Source organism: Diadema antillarum, unplaced genomic scaffold (genome assembly GCF_040938485.1).
Source record: "Diadema antillarum isolate AM-2024a unplaced genomic scaffold, OU_Dant_1.0 seq00000793_RagTag, whole genome shotgun sequence".
NCBI lineage: Eukaryota > Metazoa > Echinodermata > Echinoidea > Diadematoida > Diadematidae > Diadema > Diadema antillarum.
Window position 1 is genome coordinate 64,359 of NW_027271680.1, and position 24,599 is coordinate 88,957.

General features: G+C 38.0%; 1 protein-coding gene across 1 annotated transcript; it reads right to left on the minus strand.

Moving 5' to 3' along the window:
• Window positions 1-6,126: 6,126 nt before the first annotated feature.
• On the minus strand, window positions 6,127-20,248 carry LOC139739286 (mitochondrial inner membrane protein Mpv17-like). The gene is made up of 7 exons (XM_071649897.1): window positions 20,176-20,248; window positions 18,695-18,810; window positions 17,723-17,815; window positions 16,703-16,798; window positions 15,379-15,411; window positions 12,501-12,553; window positions 6,127-6,255 (listed from the first exon to the last, which is right to left on the minus strand). The coding sequence occupies exons 1-7, from the start codon at window positions 20,246-20,248 to the stop codon at window positions 6,162-6,164; spliced, it is 558 nt and encodes a 185-aa protein (XP_071505998.1). The 3' UTR covers window positions 6,127-6,161.
• Window positions 20,249-24,599: the final 4,351 nt, after the last annotated feature.

A 24,599-nucleotide genomic window follows, 5' to 3' on the forward strand; every position in this document is an offset into this window, starting at 1 on the left:
TAATTTTGTCTGGTTGAAAATGTACCAGTGCAAAATGACAGGAAGTAGGAGCATATGACACTATGCAAGACCTCTCTGAAACCAACTTATGAATGCATTATTTTCATGGTGGTGTTGAACTCAATACATGTACGCTGTACTTCTCTTCCCATAAGTTTCACACAACGCACTAGTAGGTCACACAAGAAATTGATTTGGAGAAAATTGCTGAACAACAAAGTTTCTGCATGACTCATGAATCAATTACTGTTCATGCATTATCAATATTTGGGTAAGATTACACACACAAAAACACACACAAAAACACATGCAAAACCTATATACAATGTGTATATATAAATATATATATTCATATATCATAGCCTAAAAATCTGCCATTCCACAATATGTCTCTTCTGTTTAACAGTTCACAGAAAGACAGTGTGTAAAATGGTGGCTCTGTCTATCTAAAAAAAATACTTTGATGACAGAGGTGTACAGTGAATGTTCACAGTCTTAAGCAAAAACAACCATACTCTGGCAAATAAAAGTGCCGATAATTATGTTGTCATTTTCAAAAGATCTACAAACAATTACAACCATGGTGTGGATATTTCTACAGAATTGTTTATCTTACCATAATCGTCTATGGGGGGATATCAAGTATGGTATCGAAATCCAGTCACTTGCCAAAGACCACTTCATATCTAGCATTTATTGTAAAACCCAAACAATTTTTCATGCATGAAACTTTTGCAATTTTTACAAGTAGCCAAGATTTGAAATGTACATCAAAGTGTCTTCTACACAATGCATTGATTGCCGATTCACAAAAGTTTCATGCTGCAAAAAAAACATTAACAACAATCTGCTCCAATGTCTTAAACTTTCCTGTTGTGAATGTTTCTGCGCTTACTGTTCTTGTCATCCTTATTACATTTTCTTTTTCTTTTTTTTTTTCAAAAAGCTTTATATTCCCACAATAACAGAAACTTTGGAAGCATGCAGACCAAGCAGCTCAGATTTTTAGAACTTGAAACAGTGTTTAACAGTGCATTTCAGCCATTTTAACAATTTGTTTACATCTGAAAAGTTCAGAAAATCACAAATGATAAATTTGTGTTCACTGTAATCTTCACTTAGAATAAACAATGAACAAAGTCTAGATGTGTGATTTTTTATGAGAACAGAAGCTTAATTACCTCCCAACTGAAACTTCTCTAAAAATAGGAGGAGCAATTTCTAATTACAAAATCAAATTTAGAAAGCAGGGATGAAAAAGCATATCTGGAAGCATATCTTATTTAATATTTCTTTTGCAAATTTGCCAATGTTAAATTGCCTGTGTATTGTGTATCAGAAGAGTACCATTCACCTATTACACCAGCTATTTTGCACTTGCAGACTATTCAGTATGGAATAATCAGACTCAACATGAACCATCAAAACCAATATCCAGACATATAAATATTTCTTGACATAAAATCTAGATTTGTTAAAATTTCAGTGATTGACAGAGCAGCACGGATTCTTGAAATGTGTATCTAAAAAGTAGAGCATGAGCCTCTAAGACACACAACATGGTATCTTGCATCAAAAGATTGCAGCATTCATCACTTAGAGTCCAAAATGTTTCTCCTTTGGCTAGAAAAATCTGGCCTTCACATTAAAGTGATAAATCATAAATAATTCAATTTACATGTATTGTACACATTTGCATTGATATATCATGATCATATACACCATCCTAGTAAACTTCTGTCATAAAACTTTCATAACTGAAAAGTTTTCCTTGCAGGATATTAACAATTTGTATAAGCCACTTTATCAAGGAAATTGCTCAAATTTGCCCCCCCCCCCCCAAAAAAAAAAAAAAAAAAAAAACTAGAAATGTCGCTATGGCGACTGGTATGCCTCCGCCATAATGCATGATTCTCCTAATAGGTCTAGATAGTACATGTGGACGATGTGTGATTACATTTTCACAAAACTGGCAAAATAATGAAATGACAAGTTTGTCACAAATGTGTTGAATGTTCACCTTCCTTGACCTTGGTTTAATTGGATGAATAGGAGAGCATGTATTTGGGGATTTAAGGACTTTAACTTGACTTTGACCCATTCATACATTTATGCATTCAGTAATTTTCATGGTACCGGTATGGAGAAAAAGTGCAATTTCTGTACTGAATAGTAAATTGTTACCATGTTCATCTGGCCTTTGACCCTAAAATTCATAAGATAATCACGTTCAGGTAGAACATGCATAAACATGCAGTAAGTTCCACGATAAATTGAGCCACTTCCGAGATATGGAGGAAAAACTTAGTTCAGCACTTTCACTTGATCTTTGACCTTTTGACCTTTGAGGCAAAAAAAAAGAAGAAAAAAAAAGAAAAAAAAAAACTCTCCAGAGAATTTCTATTAGGTTACACATGCATACACCAAGTGTTAAAAAAAATAATAATCCTGCTGGCATTGCATGAACATGAGGGAAATAGTAAAATTTTGAAGTGTTGCACTTGACCTTTGACCCCTGACCTTTGACCCCATGAACCCTACATTCTCTAGATAATCACTGCCAGTCAGTACATGTATATACTATGTTCCATGAAGATACTTTGAACAATTTTCCAATTTACGGAGAAAAAAAAGAAGTTTTAATACTTTTACTTGACCTTTTGACCTTTGACCTTTGACCTCATGACCCAAACTTTCACCAGAGAATCTAAATTGGGTAATACATGTATACACTAAGTTTCAAGACAATATCTTCAGGCATTGCATAGATATGGTGGAAATAGTGAAATTTTATGTATTTGACCTTGACCTTTTGACCTTTAACCTTGAGCACGTGCACCCAAAAGTTGATAGGCACAACTTCACCCCCTAATGCACATACATGCCAAGTTTCATTAGGATACCTCAACAGGTTTTGATAGTTACCTTGTCCACAAAATTCATTACGGACGGACGGACGGACGGAAGGACGGACGGACGGACGGACGGACAACCCGAAAACATAATGCCTCCGGCACCACTTCGTGGCGGAGGCATAAAAACAACAACAACAACCAAAATCCAAAATAAAACCAGATTGATATGGTAGTAACCATTTGCATACAAGGTTCTTGTCAAAGTCTTCCCTCATGCCCTACTTTGTAAATTCTATCATATTATATGCACAGAAAATATGCAATTTGACAATTTCAGCATCTGGACTTATCAAAATTATGTCTACACAAGTAGGAAGACACCACTTGATTCAGTTGATTCCTTATGTCAAAATAGCTCTTTACATATACAGCTGTATGCATCTAAATAATATGCATCTAAATAATATGCATCTAAATAATATATGTAAATCATATATTTCAAATAAACTCGAATCTAATAAGGATGATAAAAATGCTCTTTGGCGGATTGTTAATGAAATACTCAAAAAGAAACCTACGGAATGTCCTGATAGCATTACCCATAATGATAAAGTTATTATTAATTCTGATCAAATTGCAAATATTTTTAACAATTTTTTTGTTAATGTTGGTCCTTCTTTAGCTGCATCTATTCCCATAAATGATATCAAAAATTATAAAGATTACTTACCTGAAAGTAATCAAAACTCATTGTTTTTTACTCCAATAAATGAATCAGAAATTATTGATATTGTTCGATCTCTGAAATGTAGTAATTCCTGTGGGCCTGACAAATTAAGGGTGAATTTTTTGAAAAAAATAATCTACCCCTTAGCAGCCCCTCTCACCCATATATTTAATTTATCCTTACTTAACGGTGAGTTTCCAGACTCTTTTAAAATCGCCAAAGTTATCCCCATTTACAAAAGAGAAGATCCATCATTGGTGAAAAATTATAGACCCATCTCATTGTTACCTGCAATATCGAAAATTTTAGAAAAATTAGTTTATAAGCGTCTCTCCTCGTTTATGATTGAAAATGAAATATTAAATGTGAATCAGTTTGGCTTTAGGAAAGGATTTTCTACCGATTATGCTATAATTAAATCTGTTGATAATATTGTTGATGCGCTTATTAAAAAGGAGCACATAATTGGAGTTTTTATGGATCTTAGTAAAGCATTCGACACTATTGATCATGACATTTTATTTGAAAAATTACATAATTATGGCGTGAGAGGGATTACTTTGTCATGGTTTAGAAGTTATCTAAGTCATCGAAAACAATATGTTGCATTTAAATCCAGTCATTCGTTCCATTTGAACGTGTCATGTGGTGTCCCTCAGGGATCTATCCTCGGGCCCCTACTTTTTTTGATTTATATTAATGATATCATTAATTCCTCTCCTCGTTTAAACTTCATTTTATTTGCAGACGACACCAATGTTTTTTATTCCCACAAGGATATTGTAACATTGGTGGATACATTTAACATGGAATTAAGTAATATTTCGAAATGGTTTAGAAGTAATAAGCTTTCATTGAATATTGATAAAACATGTTTTATACATTTTCATACGCTTCAATCTCAACCCACCCTTCCTCAAAGTATTTCTATTGATGATATAAACATTGCTGAGAAACATTCAACCAAGTTCCTAGGAGTGACCCTAGATAACAATCTAACTTGGAATACTCATGTCCAGAATATTATAACAGCAATATCTAAGGCAACTGGTGTGTTAAGGAGAATAAAATACTTAATTAATGATCAAACTTTAATGATGTTATACAACACCTTATTTCTACCATATGTAATGTACTGTAATATTGTATGGGGCAACTGTAGCAAAACCAAATTGAACACAATTTTTCTTCTTCAGAAAAAGGCTCTTCGTATATGCACACATTCAAATTTTTTGGCTCACACTGATCCCATATTTTATCGCCTAAAAACCCTAAAGGCCCATGATATACATTCATATTTAACTGCTATATTTATGTACAAACACATTCGAAATTTATTACCATTTTTCCATAATGCCCTAGTTACTAATGATCATATTCACTCATACCCTACCCGTCGTTCCCATGATTTTCATTTAAGTAATCCAAAGCTTTTACTTGCTCAAAAGTCGATTAGACATCACGGTCCGGATACATGGAACACTCTTCCTGAAGAGTTGAAACAGTGTGCCTCCTTGTTTTCATTCAAAGCAAACTTAAAGAAGCATATTTTATCACAGTATACTTCAAATACGAATTAAGCCCGAATAATTTATATGACTTATGTTGGTCTCCCGATAGTAGCAACATCGTAAGTCATTCCCTCTTCCAGCAAACCAATTTTATCATTCCAAATCCCAGCCTATCTGCCCCTGTGCACTCTCAAGCACTCGCACGCACATTCACCACCTTCACACATCAGAGTTTATTTTCCCCTGCTATCCTCGCAGCAGAATTTGTATTGTTTACCAATTTACCTACCTACCTTTTCCTCGGGCCGGCCATCTTTTCAAGCAATGCTTACAATGGCGGCCCTCTGCATTATCATTTCCTAAATATAATATTGTTATTGTAATCCCAGCTGCATAGACATGCATACTGTAATATCATTAATTTCCTTTTATATCATTGTTTATGCAAGTCAAACGACTCTGTTTCAAATATACTTTGTATATTTCCCATGTTCACGATTATTCAGTTTATGTACAATGTATATTGATTTGCAGAAAATAAAGTATCTATCAAACAAAATAAGACCTGTGGCCAAATTTTGGCTCCAAACAATGTGCTGTTTGGCACTGACATGATTTGATATGGACGGGGCAGAAAGAGGCTAAAAATTCAACACCAATAAAGTGCCGTTTGGCACATTATTCTAATATCCTTGGTCACAGACACCAAAATGTAATAACAGATATCCAGACAATCTCCCTAAACGCCATTACAGAGAAAAAAAGAGAGATCACTCTAAAAAAAAGAAGAAGAAGAAGAAGAATAACCCAAATAACATAGAAATAAATGTACAAACAAAAACACTTCCTGGGTGAATTACAAAAAAAAAGAGGTTAAGATAAATCCAATAAATGCAGCATTACATATTACCTTCCAACAATGCAAATAAAAAAACAAAAAACAAACCACGAAAACCATTTGGGGCACAATACCACAAGATCATGTAGCCAGAGTGTCCAATAAGACAATGTTATTGCGCACACTATGTCTCTCCTTGGATCCAGTTTGGGTATGGGGTAGGTCTCTCGTTACTGTGCCTCTCCTCCCATGGAACTGCATGCATTCGCCCTCCAGCTGAGGAACGTGTTCCAGAACAGAGCAACGACGTTGACCACCAGCACCCTGGTAGGACAGCATGATGAATATTGTGATAGCAGATGACAAACACAGGGAGAGAACGAAAAAAGAAAGAAAAATTTTGAAGATGTGAATGACAGAGTATCAAACAAAAATTACCCCTCACTGGGATTTCTAATCAATATACTTGTAGTTGTTGACTTCAAGAGCACCAGGTTTTATATATATTAATGCTTATCAGGCCAGGCTTTTTTGGCCATGCCAAAACCGATTCCCCCCGAAATTTGGCATGCATGACACCCATGTTGTATTCTACAAGATTGTGTCTTAAGAGTTTTTGAAATTATCAATTTCTAATTTTAATCAATTAATTAATTATGCAAATTAAGCTCACAATCTTATTTCAGCCTAATCAAAGCATTAAGAGTCTACTTTTCTTTTGGTTTGTATATCTGTTTCAACATAATCAATTGAAAATCATAAAATCTTCCAAAAGTAATTTCAATTCTTATGTATTTTATTGTTTTGGAATTTCTAATGTATTTCGTTGTTTTTTACTTCTGTTATTTTTCTTTGTTTTTTCATAAGATATTGTCACTGACCACTTTTCTACTGTAATTAGCATAAAATTAAGCAATCAAAGTGATAGTAGAAATAATCAGGCTTTTATGAGTTTCATGACAGAGCACTGTTTTCCATAGAAAGTGTACAGAAAATCATAAAAATTGTGCCCATTTTGGGGTGACACGCAGATACAAAATGGGCATGGCTTCGTAAAAGTATGTGCGGACGTTGCATAGTTGGTCTCAAAAGTTGCGTGAGACTTGAACAAAGAAAGTCAAGAAGCCTCATGATGAGGTCTTCTCGTGTTACAGAATTACATCTTGTGACATGAATCTGCCCCCACCCTTTTGAGGTTAAGGATGAACGCATGGCTGAATGGATATAAATGGAATTCTCAGAAAAACATGTACAGGATAGAAGCGAATGAGGTTAAAACAGCTGTGATAAATTGTCCATAAAGTACATTATCATCTACACAATGTATATAGGACATTTTAGTAGCACAGTAAAAACATGTATACGGTATACTTGTCTACTTACTTTTCAAGTGCGATTAATGTCAGAACATACTCAATGAAACGCATAGGCAAATGTATTAATTCCCCACAAACTGCCATTGTTAGTGGCCACACAATACACCTGCGGTACACCATATTTTGTCTTGTCTATCATGTGCGCACTCGCTGAGTGCACAAACACTTGCTACTGTACTAAGTCAGGGCTGCACACTAACCCATTTTTTCTACAGATCTGACCTGTCATTTGGGCCAGTAGGTACCCAGTTTTTTCAATTCTTTGCTGTACTATTCCTGAGAAAGTTACCAGTCCAACAGTGATTTTTACTGGTCCTGGACCATCGGACCAGTGCCAGTGTGCAGTGTTGACTAAGTGCGCGAACTCTTTTTACAATTCACAAGTGCACAAACTTGCCACACAGGTACTGGGGCAAGTCACTTCTTTTTCAGTGTAGAGTCAACTTCAGAGTGTTGTACACGTACAATACTTTTTACCTTTACTCCTCTAGATAATGAACATAGATAACATACCTGCCAACATTTCAAGATGAAATATCTTACTCGTGGATTGCAAAAATCTTATGCAAACTGAAGTTAAAAATCTTACTTTCAGTCAAATCTTCAGAAAATACACATGAAGGTATATGCCAATATTTTTTCAAAAATCTTATTTCTCTGACAGAAAATCTTATTTTGGTATTTTTAATGTAAAAAATCTTACTGAATCTGATAAAATGTTATTAGTTGGCAAACTGTATGAGATAATAATGAGGACATGGATGGCTTTATTTTCACAGAATACCATGAAATAGTGCATTTGTTCGAGCCAATATTGTATCCATCTTTGATTCGTGCAATATTCCCTGGTATCCCATTCATTGCCAACCAATGCGTTACAAACATGTATTCACTTACCTTACGAGGATATGGCGCTATGGGTTAAATCAAAATATATTTCTGAAATGTAATGGGATTAGATTTCTTTTTGAAAATGTCCCCAGAAGGTTCTTGTGTAAGGAAAAGTATGAAAAAACTCTGTATCAGCTTTTACAGCAGCATGATAGGAAGAAACAGAATATTGCATGACAGGTGTTACACAATCCCTGTGAAGTGAGCATACCAAAGGGATGGTACAGTTTTGGTTCAGATGGGGAATTCAAATTTTAATTTTTTGTGAGATGATTAGAAACCACTTATAAAACATTAAAGAGCGTACAATTCCAAGAGGAATTCAAAGTGTATTCGATGAAAATTGGTTTTGAAATGACTGAGATATCCAAACACAGAGTAAAACAAAGTGGCCCTTCTAAAAAGTGGGTTCCACCTGATATCATAATATCTTTGTTTTTGGAAATCTCAACCATGTCAAAAACCGAATTTTCATGAAATAAACTTGGAGTTGCTCTTTTAGAGTTGTACACTCTATCGTATTTCATAAGAAGTTTCTTATTATCTCACAAATACGTTCAAAACTTGAAGCCCTAATCCCAACCAAAGCTATACCACTTCATGGAGTACGGTTCTGTCAAAACAAAGGTGATGATGATGATGATGATGGTGATGACGATAATGGATGTTTTTATCCATGTCACCTCATTTGTTTTTGGCAGCATTTGCTTTCCAGCTAAGGTAGGTGTTCCAGAACAGAGATACAATGCTGGTGACAAGAACTCTGTGAGAAAAAATAAATAAATAAATAAACAAAGAATGGAACAACTACCGTATGGGAGAACAAGGATAACGCTTTAAGGGCTAGTTCACCTTGCATGTGGATTGAGAGAATGCAGCAATAGTAGTAGAACAACTCTGTGAAAAGTTTGAGGACAATTGGGCAATCTTTTTAAAGGATATGAACGTTTAAAGTTTCATTGCTGCCATCGCTGGACATGAAGACTACTACAGCTTGTGATGTCACTTGCGGTGCGCGTAGAATGATATGAAGAAAATACAAAGAAAATTCAGCATAATCATTTTCTTTTTTCTCGCATAATATATGAGCACTTGAATTGCCTTTTTCAGAAGGCAGGGGGAATAATATTAACCTTAAGATATGTCAGTAACAAGTTGGGGGAATGTGTACTTTTTTCAAAAAATGAAATCTTTGGGAATTCTCTATATCTAATTCATATTTTGTTCTATGCATGTGACATCACAAACTGTAGTAGTCTTCTCATCTTGCAGAGACTGCACAGAAACTTCTAACAAGAGACCCGCGGGTCTAGCGCTCACCTGAGTATCGCAAGTTCACCTTTCACGCAGTCACTAATCTAAATTATTCACAGCTCTACCAAAATTTGACCAGGCATTCTCAAGTAGAAGATGAAACTGTACAATAAGGGCCCAAATTTTCTAAGATTCCTTAATTTGGGGGGGGGGGGGGGATTGGGGCCCCCTGGGGCCCTTTGGGTGGGGCATGGTGCCCATTTTTATAAATTGAGATCCTGACCCCCTAGGGAAGCTACCTGCCAAGTTTGATGAAAATACATCATGAGGTTTTCAGGAAGAAGATGAAAATGTACAATTCAGGTCCCCATTTGGACCTTCCCAACCAACCCCCCCCCCCCCCTGCCCCCAAGAGGGGCACCCCTTGATCTCCTATGAACAAACTTGAAAATACAGTCATTAATGTACTCACTCATAGTATTATCTTACCTCTATAACTTCTGATTCTAGAGAAGATTTTTAAAGATTCCTTCATTTTGGGGGTTTGGGGCCCCCCTGGGGGCCCCCTGGGAGGGGAATGGTGCCCATTTTAAGAAATTGAAATCCTAACTCCCTAGGGATGCTACCTGCCAAGTTTGGTGAAAATGGGTCATGGGGTTCTCAAGAAGAAGATAAAAATGTACAATTTAGGCCCCATTAGGACCCCTCCTCACCCCCCTCCCCTGGGTCCCAAGGGGGGCACCCCTGATTCTGCCATGAACAAACTTGAAACTACAGTCATCAATGTACAAACTCATAGTATTAACTTAGCTCTATCACTTCTGGTTCTGGAGAAGAAGATTTTTACAGATTCCTTAAGTTTGGGGCGTTTGGGCCCCCTGGGGGCCCCCCTGGGTGGGGCATGGTGCCCATTTTAACAAATTGAGTTCCTAACCCCCTAGGGATGCTACCTGCCAAGTTTGGTGAAAATGGGTAATGGGGTTCTCAAGAAGAAGATGAAAATGTACAATTTAGGCCCCATTAGAACCCCTCCCCACCCCCCTCCCCTGGGTCCCAAGGGGGGCACCCCTAATTTTGCCATGAACAAACTTGAAACTACAGTCATCAATGTACTAACTCATAGTATTAACTTAGCTCTATCACTTCTGGTTCTAGAGAAGAAGATTTTTACAGATTCCTTAATTTTGGGGGGTTTGGGCCCCCCTGGGGGCCCCCTGGGTGGGGCATGGTGCCCATTTTAACAAATTGAGTTCCTAACCCCCTAGGGATGCTACCTGCCAAGTTTGATGAAAATCGGTCTTGGGGTTTTCAAGAAGAAGATGAAAATGTAAAAAGTTTACGCACGACGGACGACGGACGACGGACGACGCACGACGCACGACGGACGCCGGACGAAGGGCGATCGCAATAGCTCACTTGAGCCTTTGGCTCAGGTGAGCTAAAAATTCATAACTTTTGCATGGACTGTCTGATCTTCCTCACACTTTCACTGATGTGTTCTACTGATATTACTGCATTCACTCAATCCATACATATAAGAAGGTGAACTTGTTATTCAAAGGGACAAGAGTGACAATGACTGAAACATGTGTATAGGTGGGATTCGTGTGTGTGAATGTGAGTTTGTGTGCCTACCTGGGTGTGTGTGTAACAAAAAATAGAAACATTAAGAGGGAGGAAGTAAAGTGGACACACTAAATCTTTTTCACAGAAAACAAAAAACAGGGAGATAAAAAAAGAGAGGAGAAACAAAAATTACTGAGAGATAGTTTAGGACATATCACGGTAAAACAATACAGAGAGGAATATAAAGACAAACAGAGCACTACAACATAGTCTTACCAGTCAATAGCAGGGGGAAATGATTCAGAACTAAATATCATTAAGTAACAAGGATGTAATAATGAAATAAGAGTCTGGAAGATGCAGAATGAGATAGATACATGTAGAAATATAGATGGATAGACAGAAAGATAGATAGATAGACAGATAGATAGATAGATAGATAGATAGATGGATAGATAGATAGATAGATGGATGGATGGATAGATAGATGGATAGATAGATAGATAGATAGACAGAAAGATAGATATATAGATAGATAGATAGATGGATGGATAGATAGATAGATGGATAGATAGATAGATAGATAGATGGATGGATAGATAGAAAGATGGACAGATAGACAGATAGACAGAGATATAGGTAAATAGATATGGAAATAGAACATCAAAAGACACAAAGTGTAAAGATACAGAACAAGATAGATAGATGGACAGATAGATGGATGGATAGATAGAAAGATAGATAGATAGATAGATAGAGATACAGATACAGACAGATATAGATAGAGAGAGGGAGAGATAACATCAAAAGACACAAAGTGTGAAGATACAGAACAGATAGATGGATAGATAGATGGATGAATAGATGGGTGGACAGACAAATAGACAGCAATATAAATACAGAGAGGATAGAGAGATAGAAAGAGAGAAAGAGAGAGGGAGAAAGAGAACATACAAAGACACAAAGTAATATAAGCTAGTCTATGCTAAAACTACAACACAACATAACATCAAACAAAACAAGGCAAAACAAGATGAAGTAAACACCAGGCTGGATGGTGTGTGAGGTCTAATCAACTGTTGAGATAATTCATACCACATTCGTTGGCAGTGTTGCCTATTTTCAAAGGCTTTCTTGCTGTTTCAAGCACTGACACTTACGGGCGGATGGCAGGAGAGCTGAAGCAGTGAGCATCTGTGCCAGGACTTCTGGTATAATGGTCTGGTTTTCCTGCAGAGCAAACCTTTGTCCAAGATGCCAACCCCACCTGGTTTGCCCCAGGTGACTAGCAACAGTTGACACACGGTATCAACCAGGCACATTGTGTCATATGCTTGAATGAATGAATCACAAGGGGGGGGGGGGGGGGAATGAAATGCACCCAGAGTTTTTGGAGTTTCTTTTGTTGTTGTTGTTGTTGTTTTATCTTGTTTTGAGGGGATCAAAATAATGGTAAAGCAGGGAAAAACAAGAGTAACCAACCTATGATGTAAAGGCACAAGGTAGAAGTTCATCAACTGCACAGGTGGCCATATCTGTATGGACGTATTAACACAGACACAGAGCAACAATGACAAAGTTAAGAATATGAAAACTGAAGGCTACCACTGAGCTACAGGAAAATAAATGGCATATATAGTATAAAAGGGCATTTGCTCAACAGTTATAGATAATCAAAACTTTAATTTCCTAACACTAACAGAAGGGCCTGTTCCTGTATATCATTATGTAGACAAGAGACCCGCGGGTCTAGCGCTCACCTGAGTATCGCAAGTTCACCTTTCACGCAGTCACTAATCTAAATTATTCACAGCTCTACCAAAATTTGACGAGGCATTCTCAAGTGGAAGGTGAAAATGTACAATAAGGGCCCAATTTTTTCAAGATTCCTTAATTTGGGGGAATTGGGGCCCCCTGGGGCCCTCTGGGTGGGGCATGGTGCCCAGTTTGATAAATTGAGATCCTGACCACCTAGGGATGCTACCTGCCAAGTTTGACAAAAATCCATCATGAGGTTTTCAGGAAGAAGATGAAAATGTACAATTCAGGCCCCCATTTGGACCCTTCCAACCACCCCCCTCCCCTACCCCCAAGAGGGGCACCCCTGGATCTCCTATGAACAAACTTGAAACTACAGTCATTAATGTACTCACTCATAGTATTATCTCAGCTCTATAACTTCTGATTCTAGAGAAGATTTTTAAAGATTCCTTCATTTGGGGGGTTTGGGCCCCCTGGGGGCCCCCTGGGCGGGGCATGGTGCCCATTTTAACAAATTGAGATCCTAACCCCCTAGGAATGCTACCTGCCAAGTTTGGTGAAAATGGGTCATGGGGTTCTCAAGAAGAAGATAAAAATGTACAATTTAGGCCCCATTAGGACCCCTCCTCACCCCCCCCCCCCCCCCCCCCCCCCCCGGGTCCCAAGGGGGCACCCCTGATTCTGCCATGAACAAACTTGAAACTACAGTCATCAATGTGCTAACTCATAGTATTAACCTAGCTCTATCACTTCTGGTTCTAGAGAAGAAGGTTTTTGCGGATTCCTTAATTTTGGGGGGTTTGGGCCCCCTGGGGGCCCCCTGGGTGGGTCATGGTGCCCATTTTAATAAATGGAGTTCCTAACCCCCTAGGGATGCTACCTGCCAAGTTTGGTGAAAATGGGTCATGGAGTTCTCAAGAAGAAGATGAAAATGTACAATTTAGGCCCCATTAGAACCCTTCCTCACCCCCCTCCCCTGGGTCCCAAGGGGGGCACCCCTGATTCTGCCATGAACAAACTTGAAACTACAGTCATCAATGTACTAACTCATAGTATTAACTTCGCTCTATCACTTCTGGTTCTAGAGAAGAAGATTTTTACAGATTCCTTAATTTTGGGGGGTTTGGGCCCCCCTGGGGGCCCCCTGGGTGGGGCATGGTGCCCATTTTAACAAATTGAGTTTCTAACCCCCTAGGGATGCTACCTGCCAAGTTTGATGAAAATCGGTCATGGGGTTTTCAAGAAGAAGATGAAAATGTAAAAAGTTTACGCACGACGCACGACGGACGACGGACGACGGACGACGGACGACGGACGACGGACGACGCACGACGCACGACGGACGCCGGACGAAGGGCGATCGCAATAGCTCACTTGAGCCTTTGGCTCAGGTGAGCTAAAAATAGAACCCTTAATTACTGATAGCTTGTTACTATGCATAATGTGCAGTGGCAGATCCAGAGAGGGGCGCACCGGGCGCGCGCCCCCTCTTTATTTTTGGTTAAAACAAAAGAAATTAAAAGAAAAAAAGGGGGTGCATGCGCACCCCCTTTAATTTTGTAGAGGCACCTCCCCTTTACAGAATTCCTGGATCCACCCCTGACGTGTATCTGCACAAACAGTTTCTTCCATGTCAAAAGTGGATGATAGCAAATAAATGAAACAAAACTAGCTGCTGAAATTCAACTTTTAAAGGCCCAGGGTGTGTAAAGTTCTGGTTGAGGTGAGGATTTAGCTTTGAATGTTTTGCAAGATATTCAGAAACCACTCTATGAGATGTCAAAGAGCATGCAATTCTAAGGGGTATCAAAAGTTTATTTGATGAGAATTATTATCATTTGGATATCTCAGCCATTTGAAAACAAATTTTCATCAAATAAATGTTGAATCCTTCTTAAAATTACATGTTCTTTCATATATCATAAGAGGTTTCTCATTATCTCACTTAATAGGAATGTTATAAACCTGAATCCCTACCTCAATCAGTACTGTACAGTCCCTTTAAGTATATAATGAATGAAATAAATCTTCAAAAAAGATGCAATTGTATTTCCCCAAGTATCAGGGAAAAACAATAACTTGGTATATGCTAAACATTACAGTACAAATAAACTGATGGAGGTTCTTCTCATTCATTTAGTTGAATGTACGTTTGAGTAATATATCAAAGCACTGGAAATAAACTCGAAGTGACATTTCAAAAATTATCAATCCAGATGGTTTGAGCATGGCATTCAAAGAGGTCATCTGGGACCCACACTCAACCAGAAAGGTGGCCTATGCTTCAACTTGTTGCATATGTGGGACTGGGCCTTTCACAGGATTCCAAGCTGTCTTTCGCGCACAGGACAAGGTCCAGTGCACACACACTCTGCTCAACCTCACTATTTTAAAGCATATGGGATATTCCTCGTACGTGAGCACGAGGAATGAAGTTGATGTAAAGTGGCAAAAATTTTGTTTCAATTGAGTTTACTTCCAGTGCTTTGATTTATACATACATCATTTAAAAATGTATGCTTCAAAACCACATTAAAAAGGGTCCTTTTGAAATGATTGATATCCTGTGGTAACTGTGTAAATGTCTAACAACACTAACCTTTATACCCGTCATGAATGTGCTTGGAACATCCTGAAATTGAAGCAGGAAGCAAGGAAAATAAGTCAACTCCATTCAACATTACACTTTTCCCTTTTTTTTAGGGGGGGGGGGGGGTAGAGTAAACTTCTCATGGGAGGTGCTATGTGAGAAATATTAGCTCCTCTGATCAAGAGGGGCTGGGCAAAGGAGACAACTTCAATTAAACCATGGATAGTTAAAAAGCAGCTTTAAGAGATAAAATAATGGCTATGTTTTAGAATAATACTCTTCATCAGATACAATGTATTTATAAACCAAGATTCAAAGATTCTTCTCCCCCCCCCCCCTTCTCAACAGGAAAACTGGCCTCCTTTCATAACTTTGATTTTTATGTGTGGCCGAGATGCCATAACTGTGGATTTGTGATCTTCATTCATGTGGTATAGATGTCATTTTTCTCACAATTTCTCGATGATCAGAACTCTTCCTGATAATGCTTATTAAGTGGGATCAATGATACACATACATTTTAAAAATACAATTTATTAATATTTTTCCACAAATTCCTCAAGGTAGAGTTAGACTCTTCCATCCATAAAAAGTCAAATTAAGAACACACGATAACAAATGATGGACGGTGAATGACACACTACACTCAGTTGGCGATGAACTAAATGCAATCATATTAGCTTACCTATGCCCTTTCCTCAGTAGAGCTGACAAATATCACATTATTTTTACTCGTCTAGGACAAATTGAAAGAGTGATGTCTCAATGTACACTGTATGCAACATATGGTGAAGATAATGTCAACTACTGTAGTTTTAGGGGATTCTGGGTTTGTTTGTTTTTTTGCGCTTGATCAGGTGAGATGAATTTCACGTATATATTGTATTTCAATCGAGACATTAATCAGTGATACATATAAGTAGGCAACAAATATTTGCATACTTTTATTTCCGCAGCAACAGTTTCTGGCTGAGCGAAATGTGCAAAAGTTTCCACACCACAAAAATTCTCATGTTCACAGCAAAGGGTTAGCATGCAAGTATTGCAACTAGCCTCTGCTGTACACAGAGAAGGCTAACAGACTCTACACTTGGCAACCACCTCTTGATGCTGCAGCAAAAGTTGGTGCAGAGCTTTAGTGCAGACGACAGGAACACCAAAAGAACATGCAAGCCTGATTTTCATAATAGTTGGCACATTTTCCATGGCACTATAGTATTGGCTGTATTCTTCCTTTCTACTTTGGGCTACATACAAACGTACCTTTTTTTTTTCAAATCAAATAAGACTTTTACCAAATGGGACAAATATGGCTTTTAATACAGAATCATACCTTTTTTAGTTTGGCAGGAATGGCCTTTAGCTCAACTCCAGTTGTCAAGGCAACAGTTGAAAAGTACACAACAAGAAATACTGGAGGGAAAAGTGTCTGGTGGGGAAAAATGAAAGGAAAAAAAATAAAACATTGTAACAATTAGTTTAAGTTCTGGAGAGTTATTAAAAAACATATGTAACCTAACCACACAGAAATACAGACAGGAAACTTCCTTTACTCCACTTATGTCCCATCCTCAACCCTTTCTCTAACATCAGCATTACTCCTCCCTGCCCATCAAAAAAAAAAATAAATAAATAAATAAATAAATAAAAAAAGAGAAAAAAACCCTGATAAAAACAAATGATTTCCTCATGACATTCAAAACACAGCAATCACTTGAATTGGACATGGCAAAAGTGATGGTAGGCTGGAGACAACATTGATAAAATGATTGACAAATGATTTCATGAAGAAAAGTAAAGAACAGACGACACAGAACAGCGCCAGTCGCTACTTACCATGTCCCGTTTTACCCTCATGTTTCATTACATTGCTTTGTACCACCCTCAAAAAAAAAAAATCCCTCTCTTCTTTACTTGTTTATTAGACTGTACTATTTTCTCCAGTCACATTCTTGCCTCTCAAACCACCCTCTCACAGTTCTCTGATTTAACTCTGTATGTGTGGTAGCCAGATAGGGCTTCAGATGGCATGACATGTACTGGTACATATTGTGGTACCACCCTGCCATGCAAAAAGACTTCCTGCTTTGAATGGTAAATTTACATTGTACAGTACATGTAAAGTCTGTTGTTGTTACTGGAAGAGAATTACTGTACATGCCGAATATCCGTTGGTTGAGAATGATAAGGGCGTGAAGTTGCCAATAAACCCATAGTGTTCGAGACAACTTAACGCCCTTCTCATTTTCAACAGACTTATGGTAGTGTAGCAGCATTTTTGTAAATGTAAAACAAACAAAATTGTCCTTGTGACACTAGGCATGGAAAAGAAGTTCAAGATATTCCATCTTACTTGGTCTGTTAAAACTTTCTTCAAAGGTGTCAATTTGCCAGCCCCTGGATAGAGTCTGTCAAGGGTTTTGTACCATGTGAACATTGCTGGTCCCTGAAACAAAAAAGGAAAGCAGACAGCATATTGGAATTAAATAGCAGAGATATATGTACAGTATTTACATCTCTATTACAATAAAGAGTGTGGCTGTGGTATTCAGGAGTGTAGAGTCTGTGATGTCACACCTCAGTGTTCAAATGAATTGGCAAATAATCATTATCTAGTAATTGCTACAAAAAAGCCTACGAATGATTTGTATTGTTCAATTTGTTAAAATTATCAATTTCTAATTCTAATTAACATGCAAATACAGCCCAAGATCTTATTTTAGCCTATTAACTACTGATCAAAAGCATTGAGAGGCTAGTTTGAGATTGCACATCTATTCTCACATAATAAACAATTGTATGTATTGAAAACTTTCAAAAGCCATTTCAATTCTTATATATTTTATTGTTTTGGGAAACTGTTATGTATTTGTCTTATTTTTTTTAATTTTTTTTCCCCCATTTTTTTTTTTTTGCATAGAAATTGTCACAGACCACTTTTCTTGCATAATTAGTATACAATCAGTCAATATATGCGATTAATTAAGAAAAGAATCAGGTCTTTATGAGTTTCATGACAGAGCACTGTTTTCCATAAAAATGATCAAAAATTCAGACTTGCATCTGGTTTGGATGACATACATGTAAGTGAGCATGGCTTTATAACAGTATGCACACATGTTGCAAATTTGGTCTCAAAAGTAGCGCGAGACTTGAAGAAAAAACAACAACAACAAAAGTCAAGAAGCCTCATGATGAGAGCCTCGCATTGCAGAATTATTGCATGAAATGCGGGGGGGGGGGGGGGGGGGGGAGGGGGGGAGGAGATCCCCCTCCTGCCCATTTAGGGTTAATGTAATCCAAATCATTGAGTCAAGTTACTTACTGCAAAGCAGAATCCAAATAGAGTTTGTCGCAAGGTGCGGATGCCGTCATAATCCTCCCAGCCTTTTCTTTCGATCAGTTCTTGTGAGATGAGATCCGACATCATGAAGAGAGAACCTGTCATGTTTGATGAATAAAAGTATCAAAATTTCTGTACCGTATCCGATATGTAACCCCCAATATTACGATCAGACTTTCTGCACTGATAATCTTCATATTAGTGAATCAATCAAAATGCATTTTCAGGGAATGATTTACAACTATAACTTACTACTACATCTTGCAGAAAAACCCCATTTGATTCTCTTCAGTGGTCAGAGAGAAATGTGAATCTTTGTAAAGCATATACTATGTCAGAAGTCTCCTCCCTCCAAGTTTTGCAAGGATATGCATTGTCCATTGTGTTCATGCCTTATTATTATACTACAATCTAACACCAAATTGTTTATAGTTCTCTCACAAAAATCTCTTTTGAAAAAGTAAGTGCTTGTTTCTATTCACTTTCAGCTGAAGAAATTAAACATGAATTACGTAAAAAAGGATGCATATTTTTCAGTTTTGCCAAAATTAGTAAGGTATGAAAATACATGACACAAGAAAGATATGAAATTAGTTACTCATTATAGCATTTCAATTTTTTATTCAAATAGCATTCAGAATGTTGAATAATTTGGAAAGTTAATGTTGAAAGTCCAATCGTAATTCTTTTGGGGATATACTATACAATGTACTTATAGTCAGTCATATCACAAAAAAATGAAGCACAACAATGCATCTAACATGGACAGCGAGCTATGTTGATGCTTCCTTTGACAATCTGTACAAAAGCAGAACAGTCATCAAAGTTAAAGTGTGTACATACTGGTGCATTGTATGCTATTACTTCATCTGGTATGGGAAATGACCCATTTAATGGACTGTATTTCTACAAGAATTTTTTTAAAATTATTATCATTTTTTTTCTTAAGGTAAGGTATGCCCTGGGCTCACTTTCATCCACATCAATACTTGTATTTTGTATAAAACAATTTAAAGGAAGTAAGCAGATTTTGTAACTGGACAAGAGCAGAGATCTGCATGCACCTGCTCTTCCAAAATCAACTCTCTGCTACAGTCAGATATTGAATGGGAGATGTATCAATTGAGGCCAGAGCTTTCAAGATAATTATTCCCTCAGTGCTCCTAATGTCTGCATTACACAAGCAAGTGCCTGGTGTTACATTTTTATCATACATGCACATTTTGTATGCATAATCATGTGTACATGAATGTATGTCCTTGCAAGCTTGTGTGTTGGATCTGAGCATCAACCATTACATTGTCTGATAATATGCCCACGGATATAGTTTGTGTGAAAATTGCTTCTGCTGCTGCTGCTGCTGTGTGTGTGTGTGTGTGTGTGTGTGTGTGTGTGTGTCTGTCTGTCTGTGTGTCTGTCTGTCGTTACTCTCTATGTCTGCAGGGGTGAGAGAGAGAGCTTACCTGATGTAACAGCTTGTGTTCGAAGGGGATACTTGTGCAGAAGTCTGAGGTAGGCCCTCCATACCGAAGCCATCCCAGAGTGCAGGTACACGCGGCGCGTTCGATACCCGTCAGGTCTCCACGACGATGATAACGTTCAGATGAAAATCCTATTAACAGCGCAGTGGATACTGAAGACACTCCAGAACGATGTAATGGCAACCTATGTATGGTAAGGACAAAACATCAGCAAGAGGGTAGAGAAACCCAATTAACCTTGGTATAGATACAATGTTTGCATGAGGCCATACCTGCTCAAGGGACCTTGTATGGGAAAAAATTGCACCTTGCTGAGATGTTGTCTTCTAATCTTCCTTTTTGAAACAAGGCTTCTCAGTAAGATTTGATAAGGTATCTTTTCACCCTTTTGTCCTACTCATGACACCTATGAGTTGTTTAATAAAAGTCAACTTTCAGCCTTCTTCTCTTAAAAAAATAGTGCATCTCCACAGTTCTAACAAACAGAACTTTTTCATCTTCTTCCTTTCTTTTGTCTGAAACAAGATACCCCATGTTTCTGGAAATTCCTTTGTGACGTGAATTCTCTGCTGAAACAAGGTAGGCCTACATGAACAGTACCTGACAGAGTCTTACTAAACCTTAAAGCATATTACATCGTAAAAGGAAGAGATTCCAAATGCCACTTTGCCATTCTGTAGCTAATAATGACAGAGGGTTTTAATGTACAGCTGTATTCTCAATCATCCCCAAAGTTGTTTGCATTCATAACAATGCATTCAGTATGTCTGCACAAATGGCGCATACATCATAATTATGTACACTGTATTCTGCAGAACCATGTCTACGATAATTCTACCACAATTACAGCGCTACAGTACAACTTGAATGTATTTATAAGGATCTATAGAGAGGTTATTTCTTTTGAAAACAAAAGTTTTGAAACAGAGACAACAGTATGGAGGTTTAACCACACTGTATAAAGCCACTGAGACAGTGTATGTTTACTTTGTAGCTGTTCCAGTATCATTGACATTGATGGTGTCAAATTGAGATGTTTCATAGGAAATGTTTAAGACATAAATTACTACTACTGTAGATGTGATAAACTAGGCAAAGAATGAAGAGGAATGTATCTTCTTGTTCCATAACATGTACTGAAATGTAATGATAGCCCAACCATTTTTAAAGAGTTTTTTCTTCTTTTTTTCTAATGCAAGGGCTACAAAATCATGAGATTCTTGTCGATGGTAGATGATTGTTTTCTTTTTGTTAGAAACTCTTCTTTAATGAAAAAAACAACAGCAACAAACCATAAGTGGATAAATAATAAAAGTCACATTGTACAAGTGATCCTTTTCATATCTGGATTCTAATGTGATTCTAATGTGTGTAGGTAGACACCTACACAATATAGTACCTACATGTACACTGTACTACAGTCTACACATTGTACTTGTGTAGAACCGCTCTAGCTACAACTTCAGTACAAGTAACAACTTGTAAATTGTAGGCCTACTCTGCAGCTCTGTTCTTTCCACATCATACTGACCTCAGATTGGGTTATTGCAATCAAGCCATGACCACGAGCAGGAAATTACTCATTCTCAGATATGAACTGATAAAAAAGCAGGTTAGGTGAAACTCACAAGGTTGAACTCTCACACATGAGTCATAGCTCATAATGAGTGCAGAGCTAACTTAGACTAGATCTAGTTCTCGTTCTAGCTAAATCTGATATCTGCAGACCCACGATCACATTGCATTGGTGATGAACAATGCAAAACAACGTAAAACATGGGGGCAATGTCGATCGTATTCACGTTAAATATTCAACTCTAACGTTAGAATATGTAGACAATATGTTGATTGAACACACAGAGGGATTCATCTACAGAATTCTTGTAAAATTGACTAGGTAGTCTAGACTAGTCTAGCTCTAGGTCTAAACAAAACATGTACATTGTAAATTTTACATGATGAAATCTGGGTGGTGGGAGGGAGGGGGTGGGCTATTATCAATACTAATATAGATCTACACATCTAGGGTAGGTCTAACCAACTGTTAACTGTTAGGTCTAACTAATTTTTACTTTGTTAAGCAGCTCATTACGATGAAAATTATAACGCGCAGTTTCACCAATTCCAGTTTGCATTGTAAATCTAGGAGTGTCTAGACTTTCTAACCTTGGAAAGAGTTCCTTATGTCCCCCCCCCCCCCCCCCACTAGGCCACTAGACCTAGTTTGCAAAAAAAAATGGATAGATTGCTTTTTTTTTTTTTTACTGATAAATGGGACTAAATAAAGGTTTATGCCATTTATGGGAAGACTTCCCATATAACCTTTAAGGCTTTATTTAGATCTAGTTTATTAATAGTAAGGGGAATTTAATACTATAGTGGTTTGTTTATTTTGTGCAAGTTGGTGGGGGGGGGGGGGAACATACGGAAGGCGCCCATAAGGAACTCTTTCCCTAACCTTAGATGGTAGCCGCGGGTTGTAATTTTGTATAGCTTCTCAGAATCTCAGATTAGGAGTTCAACTTCTAGATCAAGTCCGTACATGTATCTGGAATTGTGTCACAGTCACCATTTACTACGTGTGGGACTATACGCGGTTGGGCGCTTAAGACAGCTACAGCGCAGCGCGGGGTAAAGTGTTTCACGAACATCATGACAAATGTGTTATTTTTTTAATAATCTGAGTAGAATCACGTTTTTCTTACCTTACACGGAAAGTAGTGCTATCAGCCCGCCGTCCTGACTAATCTTTGCTTGCTGTCACGTATTTTCAGACAAATGACAACAGTTCGCCGGTCCCAAACTGATGACTGCTGTTGTTGTTCCCTTGCTCATGAGCTTACTACATCATTGATGAGGTCGAGGTGATCGTGAATCGAGTGCAATATCTAGTGTCGATTGTCATTCATTCATTCTCTATCACGCAGTCAATGAGTGTCATGTGCGGTGACGCGCGATTTCCTTTACCCCGAACCTTCGGGCTGTACGGTAGTATGAATACTCAGTAAGCTTGTAAGTGGTGGGTACGGAACCGTCGTGGCGCCGTTGTAGGCGTACGAAGCCTGCGGTGTAAGTCGCGGGATAACGCGCCAAAGTTACGTAATGAAGGGACTGCCCAACTTCTGACGTCATGGAAGCGAGCCTGTGACTGACGGGCCAATCCCTTCGGTCAATCAGGTAGGTGACTTTCTTAGGTTTAATCCTCGTTTAAAAGTGTGCATAGACTCATTTTATAATGTTCATGAAACAATCACAACACGGGAATATGGAGAATTAACACAATTGACTCAATGTAGAGTCAATAAGAGATAACAGGGCAGGAATGGTCAGTGATTCATAAAATAATTTTAGAAGTAGGCCTACAATGTACCTGCGAAACTGAGCTGAGATCTTACTCTTTCAAAGTCTTCCATACACCCATTGCAATAAATGATTTTCCTGACAAGGGATTACCAATTAATGCCTATAATAACTTTTGTAACAAGGAATCGATTTTATTCACCGCATTTTAGCTATTTGCACTGTGATTATGATTTTCATCAAAATTAAAAAGAACTGTAATTTTTACAGTTTGGAAAGGCTGTTTGGCTGTAAAGTGGTCAAGACGAAACTTCAGCCAAGTTATTTATCTTATCTCAAACTGTGTACCAGGTTTTACATTGTTTATGGACTGGTAAATTTAAAAATATAAAACCTTCTTTTGACCACTTGACGGCAGTCATCACACCGTCATTCCATAATTCATAAGGAAAAAAAAAATGACCGCGCAGTGTCCTGTATCACATTCCGTTATGTATTGCAGTCCCCATTACAGTAACAGACTGACAGCACACGCACATACGCGTACACACACACACACATACACACGCACGCACTCACAAACATGCATACACACCCTCAAAATTACTTTTCCATGAGGTGCCCCCCCCCCCCCATGTCTTGACCAACCCGCCACGGTACGCCACTGGCTGCACTCGTCCGGTTATGGGCTTGTAATCGTGGTGATGGTGACTATCGCCGATCATCCCCCCCCCCCCCCACTCCTCAGCACGGATTTACGCCGTTGGTCTGGATGCTTAAAAAAAAAACAAAACGAAAGAAGGCAATAAGGCGATACAATTGCTATCATCTCTCCTTGAATCACAGTGTATTTATGAATAACCTTCCCCACTTTTTTGTTGTTTTGTTTTCTCAGACATCACATGATCTGTGGTGCCTACGTAGATGTTACAAAGTCATTACTAAAGAGCTTTTTATTTGAGTAGGTACTAGTATACTGAGAGGAATCTCGTTGTTGTGGGTTTTTTTCACTACTTGCTAGTAGGCCTATGTCTCTTTGGGTGCGCAAAAACAACAAACAACTATCAACCAAGCGTGACGTGTGATGATCTGCTTAAATGATACGC

Bases quoted from the DNA above. Each gene is read 5' to 3' on its own strand.
- LOC139739286 (XM_071649897.1), bottom strand. From the start codon at position 20,248: ATGGCTTCGGTATGGAGGGCCTACCTCAGACTTCTGCACAAGTATCCC. The intron at 12,554-15,378 runs GTTAGTGTTGTT...ACGTCCATACAG, and splicing joins CATTCATGACGGGTATAAAG to ATATGGCCACCTGTGCAGTT. The intron at 6,256-12,500 runs GTTGGTTACTCT...CTGTCCTACCAG, and splicing joins CTTGTGCCTTTACATCATAG to GGTGCTGGTGGTCAACGTCG.